This window comes from Anabrus simplex, chromosome 10, assembly GCF_040414725.1.
Source record: "Anabrus simplex isolate iqAnaSimp1 chromosome 10, ASM4041472v1, whole genome shotgun sequence".
NCBI lineage: Eukaryota > Metazoa > Arthropoda > Insecta > Orthoptera > Tettigoniidae > Anabrus > Anabrus simplex.
The window spans coordinates 33,426,482-33,441,842 of record NC_090274.1 but is presented as its reverse complement, the minus strand read 5'-3'; the positions used below and the strand labels follow the sequence as shown (position 1 = coordinate 33,441,842).

The following is a 15,361-nucleotide window of genomic DNA, read 5'->3' as shown; positions in this document are numbered from 1 at the left end:
AACACACATCCACCTGTGGGTGGGGGACGCAGGCGAAGAATACACTAATGGTGCCCCTGCCTGTCGTAAGGGGCGACTAAGGGATGCTGAATTTAGAACTATGAGCTTATAAGTGATTAGTACCACCACGCGAGGAATAACACGAGTCGACTTTTCTTGCGATTAGTACCACTATGTGAGGAATACCATGGGGCTGTAGGTGGATAACAATAGGTTTACAGTACCCGTGTGTAGTATCTGCCACTATGACGGAGGCTCCCCTCTGTCCAGGTTCTGTTGGAACACCCCCAGGAGATAAAAAGAGGCCAACGTCGCTGGGGTTGTAGACATTGTTACCGTGGTTTGGTGGATCAGCAGAGGTGAAAGAAGGTGCTGGGATGAATAGGTCTCAATATGCGAAATGAAAGTTAATTTAAAATTTAACAAGGTTATATTTTCTTTTCAAGATCAAGAAATAACAAATATAACAGGTACTTAGTAGCCTAGCAACAAATCGAGAATGTACAATTACAGTTGTTACAGGATTTGGGCTCCGAGAGCCAGACACACAATTCTTGAGCAATTAGCCCAACATTAGCCACATACCAGGTTTGACAAAGGGGCAGAAAACCCCAATCATGCCCAGGAGCACTTGCTCCCTATTACTCAGTAAAGCCTGCTCGAGGCACACATAAACCGCTTTAAGAAAGAGCAACCCGCTCTCAAAGTTCAAGCCTATCAAAGGCCACACCAAACTCCACCTTCAAGCTGACCTCCAAGCACATGAAAACAGGGGTAAAAATACCCAACCTACTGAGGCCTACACAATAAAGAAACAGGACAATTACATGGCCTCCAAAATACCAACTTCAAAGGAGGCGTACTTGCACTCCTAATACACTTTATTAAAACCTAATTTGGCCCTAGGCCGCTTATGCAAGGGCTAATCCCATTCTACGGAGGTGACACGATAGAAAACTTTATGACATTACGAGTAGAAGGGAAACTGTTATGAAAATGTAGTCACCTCAAAACAAAATGAATGGGAGCTCGAGAGGGTTAGGCACTCTCTATCCCAATTTGTAGTTTAAATAGACAGAATCTATACCCAGAGTCTATTACATTTTAGAGGAAAGTTACATGGTAAAAGGTATCGAACCTGCCCCGAGAGTTAAACTGCTGAGCTAGCAAGAAAAGAAGTTATTAAAAGGCCATTACCTTATTGATGAACTGCTGCCCGACGAAAGAGGCGCTTCCCGCCCCCTGCTACATAATTTACACAATGATCGATGTTACTGAAGTGGCCCGGAGACCCAAAAATCAGCAGTTTATATACCCTCGTGGAACATTCGAGACCTTTCATGAATGATAACACCCGCCCACGAGCTTTTATTGGTTACCGAACACAGTTACCGAGTAGGTTGGGGAAGAAAGCCCCGATTGGTCGAAAATTAATTTAAGAAATTCGGGATTGGCTAATTTCAAAACTGGCGGAACGAACGGATTAACATTGCCAACTCAAACAATGACAGAAAGAAATTTAACAAAGAGCAAACTTATGACTACAAAATTTCTTCAAAGAAAAGTTCCTTCACTTTGCACTAGCGTGCACAATTGTAGTTCTTAAGTGGTGCCATCTAGAAGAGAATGTTCACACTTCTTGCTACCGAGAAAACAAATATAAATCGAAAAAGACACAGTTCAGAACACTTCAAAATTTATAGTAATGACATCTTCTGATAAACTTTAGAATTAACATGGTTGTTAGAGTTCAGGCTTCCTCCAGTAGACGAGTTTCAACTGGCGCAGTTTGAATTAGCGGAGCGGAGGTGTACCGCCCGGTACAGACATCATGGGTCTGCGTTTCGAGGAACACCACGGGTCAGGATGTTGCCTATGAGTGGCGACATTATGTGAGAAACACTAAGTCTACGGTATTGTTAGGTGATCAAAAGAATGCACATTCCCGGAGAGGCGCGGGGCGAAGGGGTTTTCACCAGCAGAGCCAGTGACGCAATGGTTACCATCGCAACTCCGCTACTACCCAGGCGACTTTGTATTATCTTCTATTGGCAGCTCTTCGCTCTTGTCAGTTGTAATCCTTCAAACTGCAAAGTGTGAGTCAATATATTCGTGTAGCAGATAAGAGCCGATCTGTCTGGGGAGAGCAGGAAGTTCGTGCTTGCAGGCCACGTTCCTCATTCTTGCATTCTTCCCATCTCTACACAGTAATTGTGATTAGTACCGCTACATGAGAATTACGGTGGTTCTACTTTACTAGCGATAAGTACCATTATGAGGGGCCGTTGACCTGGATTTTGGACCCCTTTAGACAACAAGTATCATCGATTCAGGATTGTGCTTTGGAAGCAGCCCCTTAGTCAGTATATACCATTGTTTTAATATAGTTTCTGGGAAGGTGGGACATTGCGGGTCGAATCCACTGCTTGTTTTAAGTTCATAATCATTGTCCATCGTCGTCTTTTTGAATTCTAGTCAGTGGATCGATTTTGGAATTATGTTTAGCTTTCAATATTGTGAGTCGGATCGCCGTTATTTAACATTCATATTCATATAAACATTCTTCATCATCGTTTTGAATTCTGGGTTTGTGGTTGAATTTTGGAATTTTAAATTGTCATTACATTTCGTACCATTAGGGACCGATGACCTAGATGTTAATCCCCTTTAAACAAGAAGCATCGTCGTCATCATTAATTTCTTGTTGCTGTGGACGATTGGTAACTGTAGATGATAGTTATTCAAAATGTGTCATTTTCCTCTATTACTAGATGCTTTAAGAAAAATAGAAAACTGTTTAAATTACGAAAAATATCGGGTTAATTCATTTTAATTTTTAAGGCAGATGATATTCGTGCAGTTGACATGTGTTATTTTCTTTTCAGGAACGTTAGACCAGAGGAAGAGTGAAAATGGAGGCTGGGGCTACGCCTATGGACGATGAAGCTAATGTAACAACCGAAGAAGACGTCGAGATGGGTGAATCAACGTCGGACGTTGTGAAAGAAGAGGAGCAGAGACAGCTGCCAAAGCAACCAACACCAGAGAAATCTGCTCCTGAAGACAAAGCACCACAGTCTCATGATGTTGACGGTCAAGGCACTAAGAGGAAATCGCTCGCCAGTCGCGATCCGTGTGGCACTCCTAAACAGTTCAAAGTTCTTTTCGAGAAGAAGGTAGCCGAGCTTGATACAGGAGGTACGCGAATCGTGCCGTCAACATGGCAGGCAACAGACGATGGCGATGACGAAGATGAACAGTTAATTCCTCAAGAGCGTGCACCGGAAGTTGAAAAACCCCCGATTGTGGAAAGGCGTTTCGAGGAAGAGATTAAACATCTCCTTAAATGTATTGAAACTAAGTTCCCTACACGGAATAATAAGAAAGAGGCTGATGAAATTAACATCATGGACAGATCTTCCAAGCTTTTCGAAGTAGCAGATACAAGTGTTCCTTACGACCCCGATGTCTTGTTCCAGTTTGATACTCCAAAATCCGGAATTCTCGTTGATGATTACCTCACAGATTTCGACAAAGTGCTTGAAAGACTCAAGGAGCCAAACTTACGAAGGGCTGACAATATTGACGAGCGTATGATGGATTTTTCCGATCTTTTTGAAAGAAAAGACAGGCCGACTACTCTCAATTTGACTCCCAGAGATCAAGCTGGGCCATCTACACGGCCTGATAATATTGTTCAATCTGCCCGAACAATTGATAAAATGGAGGTTTCGGAAATGCCGGATGATGATAAACAGGAATCAATACCGCACGTGCCGACTGATTTGGATGATAAAGAATCAGTGCCGCGCGTACCGACTGATATGGATGATAAACAGGAATCAGTTCCGTACGTAGCTACAGATTTGGATGATAAACAGGAATCAGTGCCGCACGTACCGACAGATTTAGATGAAATGCTGATCCTTCCATCACTGGATTCTGAGGATGATAGGATATTGGTAGATATTGACAATGAAATAAAAGCATTACCGTTGTCACAGCCATCGCAGGATGAAACTGAATTCGCTGTGCCATCAACAGTGTCAGAGGATGGTGTTGTGTTACCAGTGGTACCAACTCTTTTTGATGACGACACGTCAGCGGTACCTGGAACGTTAGGTGATGAAACAACATTGTCAGGTACATTTTATGAAGAGGCATTCTTGCCTGAAGTTTCGGAAGAAAACAACCAGCCGGGATCTTTGAGTGACATTGGAATTGTGTCGTCAGATTTGAATCGTGAAGACGAATCAATCGAACCAAGGACATTTGAAAAAAGTGCAACGCAACGGGAGGATATTCTTGGAGGAAATCAAACCGTTTCGTCATTGGGCCACGTTGAAAGCAATACTTCATATATATTTCGGGGTAGAAGTGAGTCTGCGTTGTCACCGGTGTCGCTTATTGACGAAGCTCTGCCGGTTGCTGATGACCTGTTGTCTCCAGTTGACGGTGCATTTGCTGAAGATGGGGAAGAGGGTGGTTCAGTAGTGCCATCTAGTGTACAATTACCAAATCGTATACCTTCTTCATCGCCTTTGATGAATGGTAGTACAAGTCAGGAGGGTGAGGTGGATCTCCGTAGTGAACTGAGATTACCCGTAGTTCCCGATGAAGACACTGAGGAGCTGTTAAGGAACTTAGGGGCTTTGCCGAAAGCGGGAACTGTGAGTTTACCTGGCCAGAGAAGGTACGACAGCGAGTCCTTGGTCAAGTGGGAGGAAGATCAACTGAGAGAGTTCAAAGGGCACCGCAACGTAAGTGCAGAAGAGGTACCACCGTGGTGCTTGGTCGAACCCAGAACTCGAAGTCCCATATCCAGGTAGGTAAATCATTACCTCTCATTAAGAATACAAAGTGTTTGAGTTGGACCTGACAGATTGCAATTACAGGCAGGTGTTCTATCTCGTGGTTGTAGATGGAAGTAATGTCGTTGCATACGCCAGAATGGTGAAGCTCCACTGATTTCACTGATTGAAGGTACTTTCTCGGAGCTGTTCAGATATAACGGCCATCGTGGTATTGCTTTATACTGTTATCAAATAGAGAGCATGGAGGTGTAACACTTAGAGTTTTTTGTACCGGTCTGTACCTAGCTTCAGGTACTACTTGAATAGCTTGTTAGATTGTGCTGGTAGACTTCACAATCATCACAGACTTGACACACAACTTCATAGATAACAGGGACGTGTTATTGAAGTTGAGGAATATTTAATGGGTGGCTGACCATATATTGTACATTAGCGAGTAGCACCTCCACTTTTATGCCCATAAAATATTAAATTAGGCCCCCAGAAGCCAATTTTGCGAATATAAAAGGAGTTACTTGATCAGTAGGGCCCGGATTTTTAGGTTCTTAAAAACCACGTTTTAGTTTTTTAATAGCTCAAAATAGTTTTTATCCTCCTGAACTAGTTTTTAATGATCATTTCAATCATTACTAAAGTTATACTATTCATTCAAACTTTTTTTGCAGTCGCTTAAGTGCGGGCTGTACCTTAATTAAGGCCACGGCCGCTTCCTTCCCATTCCTAGGCCTTTCCTATCCCATCGTCGCCATAAGACAAATCTGCGTCGGTGCGACGTAAAGCAAATGATGACTTGCCTTTAGGCATCGCTACTTCTGAGATGCGCAAGCTTCTTAAACTACCTTCAATAATAACTTGATTTATAGGGAAAATTAATTTTAGTTTGTGGCATAATAGTGTGTATAGAGCTAAACAGCCGTAGCTGGCGGTAGTCGACTGTACACAATGAGAGATGCAGTGAAGCTGGCAAGTTAGGCGGGCTTGTACCTGCTAGATACAGGTCAGTGAACGCCAGGGGGTTGTCTCTTGTTTTGTGCTGTACCCTAGTGGAATAGTATCGTATCACGTTGTTTCACTCTCACGAGTTATACTTACAAACCACTTCCAGTTCCAAACCATGAAGTCATTTCAAAAAGTCGTGCATAATGTTTATTTTTTTAAAAATCATTCAGTTTCATTAATATTTGGTACTTCTATTTCAAAATAACGTAATACTGTCTGGAATAGCCCACTTAGTTTTTTTAGGTTTGAACGTCTTATTTAGTTATTTTTAGGTTTTATAAGATTCGAGTAATTTACTCCAATGATAATGAAATGGATAAGTAAATTAAAATACTGCAGTTAGCTTGCAAGGAATAAAATAGTTTAAAACCTAAAAATCCGGGCCCTATTCATCAGACACCAACATCGATTGACTTATGCTCGAACTTCCTACGGTCGATTTCAAGCTAGTGGTATTCCCCATGGTATCGTTCTCAACATACATGCTTATTCACTCTTTGTTTTGAATTTTTGTTCGTGCTGAAATTGTGTGTTGTTAATTTATTGTTTTTAGTGAATTACTGCCCAGTTAATAATAATAATTGTTTTTGACATTACTTTACCCTTATATTTACAGTCTTAGTTACCAGGCTACATTCCCGGTTTGTGCAACACTTGAAGGGCTGAAATTATATTGATTTAATATGTGTACTTTAGTGTATTCTCTAACACAGTGCTTTATAATTTCGGTAGGTATTCTCATGTGATATGTAATCTGATACGTGGGCAATTATGTGATGCCTTTCACTTCGTATGGGAAATTCTGCAGTCTGGCTCATAGTAGAAGCTGTGTATTATTTGACATAACATGTGCATCATTTTTTTTTTTTTTAATGTTTTAGTTGTTTGGTTTTGCGTGGTTAAACATTTTAAGGCAAAATGTAAAATAAAATAGAGGATTGATCAAAGTTTGTGAGTGGGGTCAGAACCTCGCTCTGCGGCATTCCCTATTTGATAACAGTATACTGTTTTTGTGGCAGCAAATCGTTAACGTCGTTGTTCGACTAGAGTGGATAGGAACGTAAATCCCTGGTCATTAACAACATTGTCGTAGATGGCAGGGCGAATATGATTAATACTTTGTCCGGGCAATTTCGCATTTTCCCAAACCTCCTTGGCCAACGTTGTAACGAATGTTCTCTTTGGAGTCGGCAAAAAGTAGAGAAATATTTCGGATAAGTGGTTTCCACTAACAGTCCTGGGCGATTCTAAATTATGTTCCCGATTTCAGTATGAATGCAAACAGGATTTTCACATAGGATACATAGAACAACTGAACAAGTTTTTATCTATCCCGCTCCAAACGATCTCGGTGAGACCCACGTGCAACGCGACAAACATCAAACCGATATTCCAGTTCCTAGCACACTGCATTAGGGATCAAATACGAATGCTGCTGTAATGCGCGCACTTAGGCCAGCCACTATTTTCGCAAGTGGTGGTACAACAACACGGTCCTTTACGAAACCCCACACAAATCGGTCACATGGATTGATATCCGGTGACTGCGCTGGCCAACGCAGAGTGCATTATCGTCCTCAGTTGTTCGACCAAACCATTGTTGAGGTTGAGTGACGTTCGGATAGTCCCGAACAGCTCGGTGGTAATTCGATGGTGCACCATCTTGCTGGAAAGTGAAGTCTGGAATGCCTTCCCTTGTTCTGGAAAAGGTCATTGCGTCAGTATGTCCAGATCGTTCCAGTCATAGTGGCTTCCGAAAAAAAAGGTCCATATATCTTGCGACGTGCAGTGGCACAGAACACATTCATTTTAGGGTACGCACGTTCATGTTGCGCAACTACACCGGGGTTGTCAGTGCTGCATATGATAATGTCTATTCGGTGTCGTGAATGTTCCGTTCGGTGAGATATCCGTTCACACTTTGTCACGCATACACATTCGTCGTTTAGCTGACCTTTTATTCCTCCCTTATGAAACGTATGAAGTTAAGGACTTCATTCCTGACCCGGTCGAAAGACTGGAAAGTAGGCTATAGATCTTCATTTATTTTGTTTCCCATCAGACTTTTCCTAGGCTTTGGACTTGCTAAATAATTGAAATACTTATAAAAATCGCCATTATTTTCTTAATAGAAAGTTTTTCTCCAAGTCAGTTATTTACATTTTATTTACAAAATAGACAGTATATTCAGCACAAGCATCAGGCCATACGACATGGGATGGGACTACGTTTCATCGAGTTTAGTCCATCCTTTGTAATTATGAGATAGCTTTGAGACACGCTATAATGTTGCCTGTATCTTCGTACCTTTTTACTGAGTTCTCAGTTCTTTCATCCAACTTTCAGTATGCAGTTTTCCTTCTCTTAGCATCAAAATTTAACTGAGATATCATGTACGCGAAGGCTGAGTTTTCAGTTTCTTTCTTCAAAGCAAAGCACGACGTCTCAGATTCTTCAGTCGTCCTTGCATATTGTTTAGGCGATTATGTTGTCCTTCAAGAGCATTCGTAGGTCGGTGTCGTCTCTTTTAGAATGGCAAATGTCGACAGGAATATCTGTTTTCCAGCCATCTCTCGAGACAATAATTTAGAAAAAACTCAAATTAGTTTTGCATTGACGGGAACATACGATTGGATCTCTTCTATCTTCAGGTTTTAGGAAAGCCAATGCTGGGCATATTTGAATATGATGACGAATTTCTTGGTTTTGTCGGTATTCTGTTGTTAAACAAAGCTCTTGGTCCTTCTGCCATAGTAATTTCTTCACTGGAAGTAGCAGCCATTCAGTGCGACGGAAGGAAACACTTCCTTCAGAGCTGAAATCGCCCCGCTTTAAAATCGATTTTTGCTTGGATTTCCATGCTGGCACAGTTTCTTTAATGTCCCGAAAAAATCTTTCATAAGTATCTTTATTTTTGTGCGCCAACAAAGCAAACACGAGCGGGTGTATATTCGTCTCCTCGTTGCTGCTCCCAAAATAACCTTGAATTGTGAAAATTTTGCAAGAACTGTTTGCTTGAAATTTCAAACGTTCTGTCCACGAAACAGTTGTCATGAACCTGTAAGCTCTGCCTTCATTTTTCACCGCTCGGAATAGTAATTCTTTCTCCTGAAATATATTTTAAAAGAAAACCCCGTCTGTAATTTTTAACAATTCTTCGTCAAATATATTTTCCTCGCGAGCCCTCGGCTCCTTCTGCTTGCCTTGTGCTGTTTAAAATACTAGTGTGTGTTTGGTATTTACCTCAGAGTTATAACCACTTTTTCTTCTTGGGGTATACTGGTTCTCAGACGAGTATTTTTCTTTATTATTTTTGTTTTTAGCAAATCACGTAACTCGTCGAAACAAGCGATTAACATCCGTGTGAAATTAAATAACTTTTCTTCATCTCTCGTTGCGTTTAAAATAAAAAGTGACCTTTTGTTACTCATTCACAATAAGATGGATTCACATTCCTCGATTCTTCCTTTTATTATTTGTTCTCATCCAAGATAAATGACACTGTGACAAAATAATTATAAACTCTTCCCCGCCAATAAATAATCTGTCAGTGTCTATATTCCGTCGCGTCAGCAATCACACTGCAGCTCGTTCACAGCCACGTGTGTTTTATAAAGTGTTACCGACTCGGCGAAAACCGCCTTTGTGCGTCATCGCCCTAATTCTCGGCTATAGCTCATACCATATTAAGAAAACAGTATTGCTCTTACCAAATACAGTAGAGACAATACGCGACACTTCCAGATTTAGCCTTGTTAAAATGGGAGAAAATTCGCAAGTGGCGCTCCTAGTGGCGTGACCTGAAAATTCGCGCCAAATTCAACTATCAATGGAAATGTATAAATAAATTACGTCTAGAAAGAAAGTGTTGCTAAAATATTAACTTCAAAGTTGCTAAAGCAATTCTGGATACATGAATGAATTATTTAACAGATTATTATTTAAAGACTGAAATTAGACATATAATCAAGATGTGAAATGGACTGCTGTGAAAGGCTTGATCTTTCATTTATGCATTACTTTTTTTAGCTTTAGCATACCTGCCTGAACTTTCACGGCTAGATTTGTCTTTTTTTTTCTCATTTAAAAGCATTGTACATCACATTAGGACACTTGTCAATAAAAATATCGGCACATTCCTTACACACATGATCCAATGAATTTACATTTAAGAGCTGGACAATTTTCCTTTTAACTTGAAGCCTACTAACAGAAAAAAATCTATAAATTAAGCCGCAAAAACATTCATAATTTCTCTATAAGCAATACTTGCCTTTACATTAGGGTAAAGCAAATTTGCCGTCATCATTACATTTGTTATATCACCCATATTTTCTTCAGTGCTTGACAACGCATTACGGCGTTCCAAATGGGGTAACTTGGAGCACAATCTGCCACACACATATGCATATGCATTTTCCCGAATTAAATCAAAACCCACAGATCACACCTACAACAACACATCGGCATTGAAGGTTAACTGCTGCACTAATACAATAAAATAAGCTTATTATATTTTAAGCCAATTAAAATATGGGTCCGCAGGTCAGAAGTTTAGGAAGTAGGCCTTCTATAAAAATATCTTAGTAACTGGAAGAATATATATGCAAACACAGTATTTACTTACATTTTCTTGTCACGAGGGAAACGGGAGAAAGGCCGCGAATCCTTCTGCACTTCATAGTTATTGCAGCCAAACGCAGCACTTATCTTTCCACTCATATTGACAGGAGATATAAAGGAATGACACAAGCTACTATTTACTTATGTCATCTTAATACCAACGCATAAATAACCCCAAAAACTTCACAAACAAATACACGTGCTCTTATGACAGAATCAGTAACTCTCAGGTCACTCCGCTAGATAAAGCTCTAATCGCTGCCCCTCGATTCCTCGCAGAGTGTCGCGTATTGTCACTACTGCATTTGTTCTTACGGACCTACAAGGAGTGAACACACCCCCTTTTAAGACACTCAATATTCCTTGTGATCAAGGAATATTACATTGTACTTTATATTGTATTATGAAAGAAAGAAAATGGATGGGGCATGTTTGTGCCCGTGAGTTATTAAAATAACTACTGCAACTTTTCTATTTCATAAATACATTCGCAAGGAGGAAGCACAATGGCGGAAACAGCCATCGCTTTGTTGGCTTCCTTTATTTTCCTTATGAGTTGATCTGGTGCGTGTAACGCGTAATCCGTTACTCTGTGAATCGCCGGCAGCTCATCACTGTTGTAGAGAAGTCATCTATTTATTTGTGTGTGTGTTCTAATATCCTTGTACTATACAGCAGTTGTTACTGAAGATTTTGATGGTGTGGTGTGTAGCGATACATCATGGCATGACTTGTACTGATCCAGAAATTCGCTACGATTTTTATCTTTGCTTGGTTTTGTTATTTAGTTTTTTTTTTCTTAAGCGCATTTTATTTTTGCCATATATTTACCACTTTTTCACGAGTGCACCCTAATTGTTACCTTTTTTTTTTTTGTGGGGCGATATGACGGCACAGTAGTACACGACGTTGCCCGGGCAAATGTATTAAATGCAATTAACTGCATCCCCCACCCCGAGCCTATAAAAACTATCTGTTGTCTATTTTCTCCCAGTTTGCCTTGAACTTCAATCCTGAAGTAGTGTAGTAGTTTACCCATGCTGCTATAAAATCCGTAAATAAGCCCCCCTCCCCTCCATTTACAACCCGTGTACCTTTGCTTTAAAAAATTGCAGGTTAGTTTCTTCCTTCTTATGCCACGGTTTTCCCGCGATGCTGTTGAGCAGAGCCGTTCGATATGGCAACCCTGTTGTCATAAGAGCAGTACTGTTTTCTTTACATGGAATGACATATAGCAGGGCCTCTCAAACGCCCAAAATATCACGCGTGCAGACTGACCAACGCTTCATCTCTGAGCTACTCTGGTAAACTCGGCTCAACTCGGCTCGGATTTGGAGCACTACAGAGCAGGTGAGGAAGAAGGAGACAGGCGTGGGGAAAGAGAGAGAGACAGCTCTATTGCTCCAAATCGAGGAGTGGGGGTCTGCACTCTGGTCAGCCAAGCGAAGTCATCTTTTGCACCGTGCACAGTGCAGTGCACTGGTGCATACACTCTGACAAGGGAACATCCACAATGGCGAAGTCGCCGATCGCGATGTAACTTAGCAAACACATTGAGGTACATGTAAAAACAATGCCAGCATCAATTTTAGGCGCCAACATTCATTAGCGCGTTAACTAAGGGGCCTAAAAGTTGCGACATTTCAAGTTCCGCGCGATCAGCGATGAATACCTGCTGGCCAATGCTAAGCCGGCACACACACTTTCCGTCTGGAGACACACCCTCTGCACCGCCTTTTACCCTCCAAGTGGTTCTCTCCGGCACGTTCCCCTCCCTTCTCCTCGCGCGTGCGAGGAGAAATAAAACAAATAACTAAAATACATGTTATTATGTGTATATGTATTGACAGGAATAACGGAGAACACAACTGTTCGTTTAAAAACAACGAGAGTGTTATAGGTAATGAAATGAAATGTCGTATGGCTTTTAGTGCCGGGACATCCCAGGACGGGTTCGGCTCGCCAAGTGCAGGTCTTTCTACTTGACACCCATAGGCGACCTGCACGTCGTGATGAGGATGAAATGATGATGAAGACAACACATACACCCAGCCCCAGTGCCGTAGGAATCAACCAATTAAGGTTACAATCCCCGACCCGGCCGGGAATCGAACCCGGGACCCTCTGAACCGAAGGCCAGTACGCTGACTGTTCAGCCAGCGAGTCGGACAGAGTTATCGGTATCAACATATCATAAACCTACAATTTCGCATGCAGCGCAAAAGACCACGCTTCAATCTACGTTATTACGGCCTATGTCCGCAGTGTGACATCTCCCCGTGAGCGTCAAAACCTGTTTGACAACACTTGACTGCTTAACACTCACCCTCAATCGCGTCATAAAGCTGCAGCTCCCGAAAGTTCAGCGGACCTTCTTCACCGTGACTTCCGTGCTTTGCTTGAAGATGAAAAATAATTTTTGACACGCGCAGTGACATTGCCCTTAAGGACTCGTCGCAAACGTTTTCATAAATATTTCATAAAATGTAAACTGCCTATACAATGTGGAAATTCCAAGGGAGAGCTATGAGGAAGGCTGATAGCGTACGCTTTGTAGCACAGGTTCTGTTCGACAGCTGAGCAGAAGGCAGCGTGGAGAGAGGGAAACGAGTGGTGCTGAACCAGGCCGGGTGGAGGGGAGGAGGAGCAGAGGTGTGGCACAAAGCAGTGTTCCGGCTAAGCATTGGTCAGGAGGAATTCATCGCTGTTCGCGCGGAACTTGAAATGTCGCAACTTTTAGGCCCCTTAGTTAACGCGCTAATGAATGTTGGCGCCTAAAATTGATGCTGGCATTGTTTTTACATGTACCTCAATGTGTTTGCTAAGTTTCATCGCGATCGGCGACTTCACCATTGTGGATGTTCCCTTGTGAGAGGCCCTGACCTATAGTATGGTGCGTAGACTTCTGCGGGCTCCTTGCAAACGAGTCACGCATGCGCTCCGCCGCCACATCCTCGACGGAAGGCCCGCTGACCTTCCCTTAGGGATGGGCTGCGAACGGAGTCGCGAAGAGTCGAGACTGCTACCTCTGGAACCGACACTCCCGACTCCAGTGTCGACTCCACTGATGCACTAACGCCATCTAACAAGTATTGTCGGAATTGCTTGGAATTATAGTTCCACGTTCGTCTCTTGGTAACTTGTGATACGATGAATACAAGATGATTTTATTAGCCAGCAAACATTAAATATTGTTTCGGGATTTTATCACCGTTGGTGTTAATGTTGTAGGTCTATTTTGGTGACGATGATGATAAAGATGACGATAATAGCAGTGGTAATAATAATCTGACAGTATACGTTTACATATTCGCCAATATTATCTTCAGTCAGTTCAGCCCTGCGGTGTAGGGAGCAAAGCGTCAGCCTGTCACCCGGCGGCCGCGGGCTCGATTCTCGGCCGGGTTGGATTTTTTAATTGTAAATGATTAATATCCCTAGCCTGGGGCATAAAACAGAAAAAAAAGCGAGTGCTTAGAGTATGATTTTACAACAAATATTTTACCAAACATTGTGCGTCATAACAGCCACCTCCGCAGTCTAGGGAGGCCCCGGGATCGATTCCGGCCAGGTCAGGGATTTTTACCTGTATCTCAGGTTTCGAGATGACGGTGAGGTAGAGACCGGGTCCAGAAAGCCAAGAATAACGGTCGAGAGGATTCGTCGTGCTGAACACACGTCACCTCGTAATCTACTGGCCTTCGAGCTGGGCAGGGGTCACTTGATAGGCCGTCGCGAAAAAGGGCTTTTGTGTATAGTAGTAATAATAATAATAATAATAATAATAATAATAATAATAATGCAACAAGACTTCACGTGGTCCTTGAATTATAACGAAAACCTACAACCCGTTTTCCAGTCACTGACCGGGTCAGGGATGGAGTGAATGAAGCCCCCATCCTGCGGCGAGGATAGGAATTGTACCGGCTGCCGAGGCCTGCTGCACTCCTCTGGGGCAATGATGAATGACTGATGGATGAAATGAATTATTGGAGAGTATTGCTAGAATGAAAGATGACAGGGAAAACCGGAGTACCCGGAGAAAAACGAATTTCACCTGGAGTGACTGGGATTTGAACCACGGAATCCAGCGGTGAGAGGCCAACGCGCTGCCACCTGAGCCATGGAGGCTTTAGATGGCTTGATCTATATTCGAATTATGTTAGTGGATTTACCCATATTAGATTTGTTTTCATCGTTCATGTGGAATTCATAATGATTTACCATCGATATCTGTTTATCAATTTCCTGATCACGACAAAGAAAGACGTGAAATTAAATGTCCGTGGTCTGTTATGACGGTACTTTCTGACTTGACACGTTTAGTTTTATTTCAACTACACCATTACGCTCGTCGTCTTCGTTAACGATACCGTACCTCACTCTACAATACTCTTAAAAAACCCAATGGGCAAATGAGCAGCAACACGTACGATATTTTCCGCGCCTCGACACGCAAGCGGCCCCGAAATGAGAGTCAAGTTCGCTTGGAGTCGTGAGGCTTCATGCGAAGCGACCGTGCAGCCCCGCAATGCGCATCAGGGTAACTTGGAGTCGAGAGGCTTCATGCGAACAGAGACCGGTGTTCGGAATCGATGGAGTCGACACTCTCTATTCCAGGCTTCAGTCGCGCCCATCCCTACCTTCCCTTACAAATAAATGCAGCCTGTGGCTTGAAATTCAGCATACCACTTTCAAATAGACTTACCAGAGGGTGCGTCCAGTCCCCAAGCCTCGTTCGCAAATGCCGTTGAACAATTACAACAAACTTGTTCAAATGGTAACCAAAGACACAGAAAGCTTTCTGCTGCCCGCTACTCGCCATTTTCCGCTATGCCATTGGACCACCGCTTGACGGAAGCCTGCGTAAGTAACACGGAACGATGGCGCGGAGATTGAAGTTTCTGTGATGCTTGGTCAATTAC

The 15,361-nt window shown here is 42.4% G+C and overlaps 1 protein-coding gene across 2 annotated transcripts in view; it reads left to right on the top strand.

The window, feature by feature from the left end:
- Nucleotides 1-15,361, top strand: part of LOC136882161 (uncharacterized) — a 106,892-nt gene that overhangs the window by 41,749 nt on the left and 49,782 nt on the right. For both annotated transcript variants that reach the window (XM_067154713.2, XM_067154714.2), the window contains exon 2: nucleotides 2,886-4,825. In XM_067154713.2, the coding sequence (XP_067010814.2) occupies nucleotides 2,913-4,825 (1,913 nt within the window). In that variant the 5' untranslated portion in view covers nucleotides 2,886-2,912. The remainder of the gene's footprint in view (nucleotides 1-2,885; nucleotides 4,826-15,361) is intronic.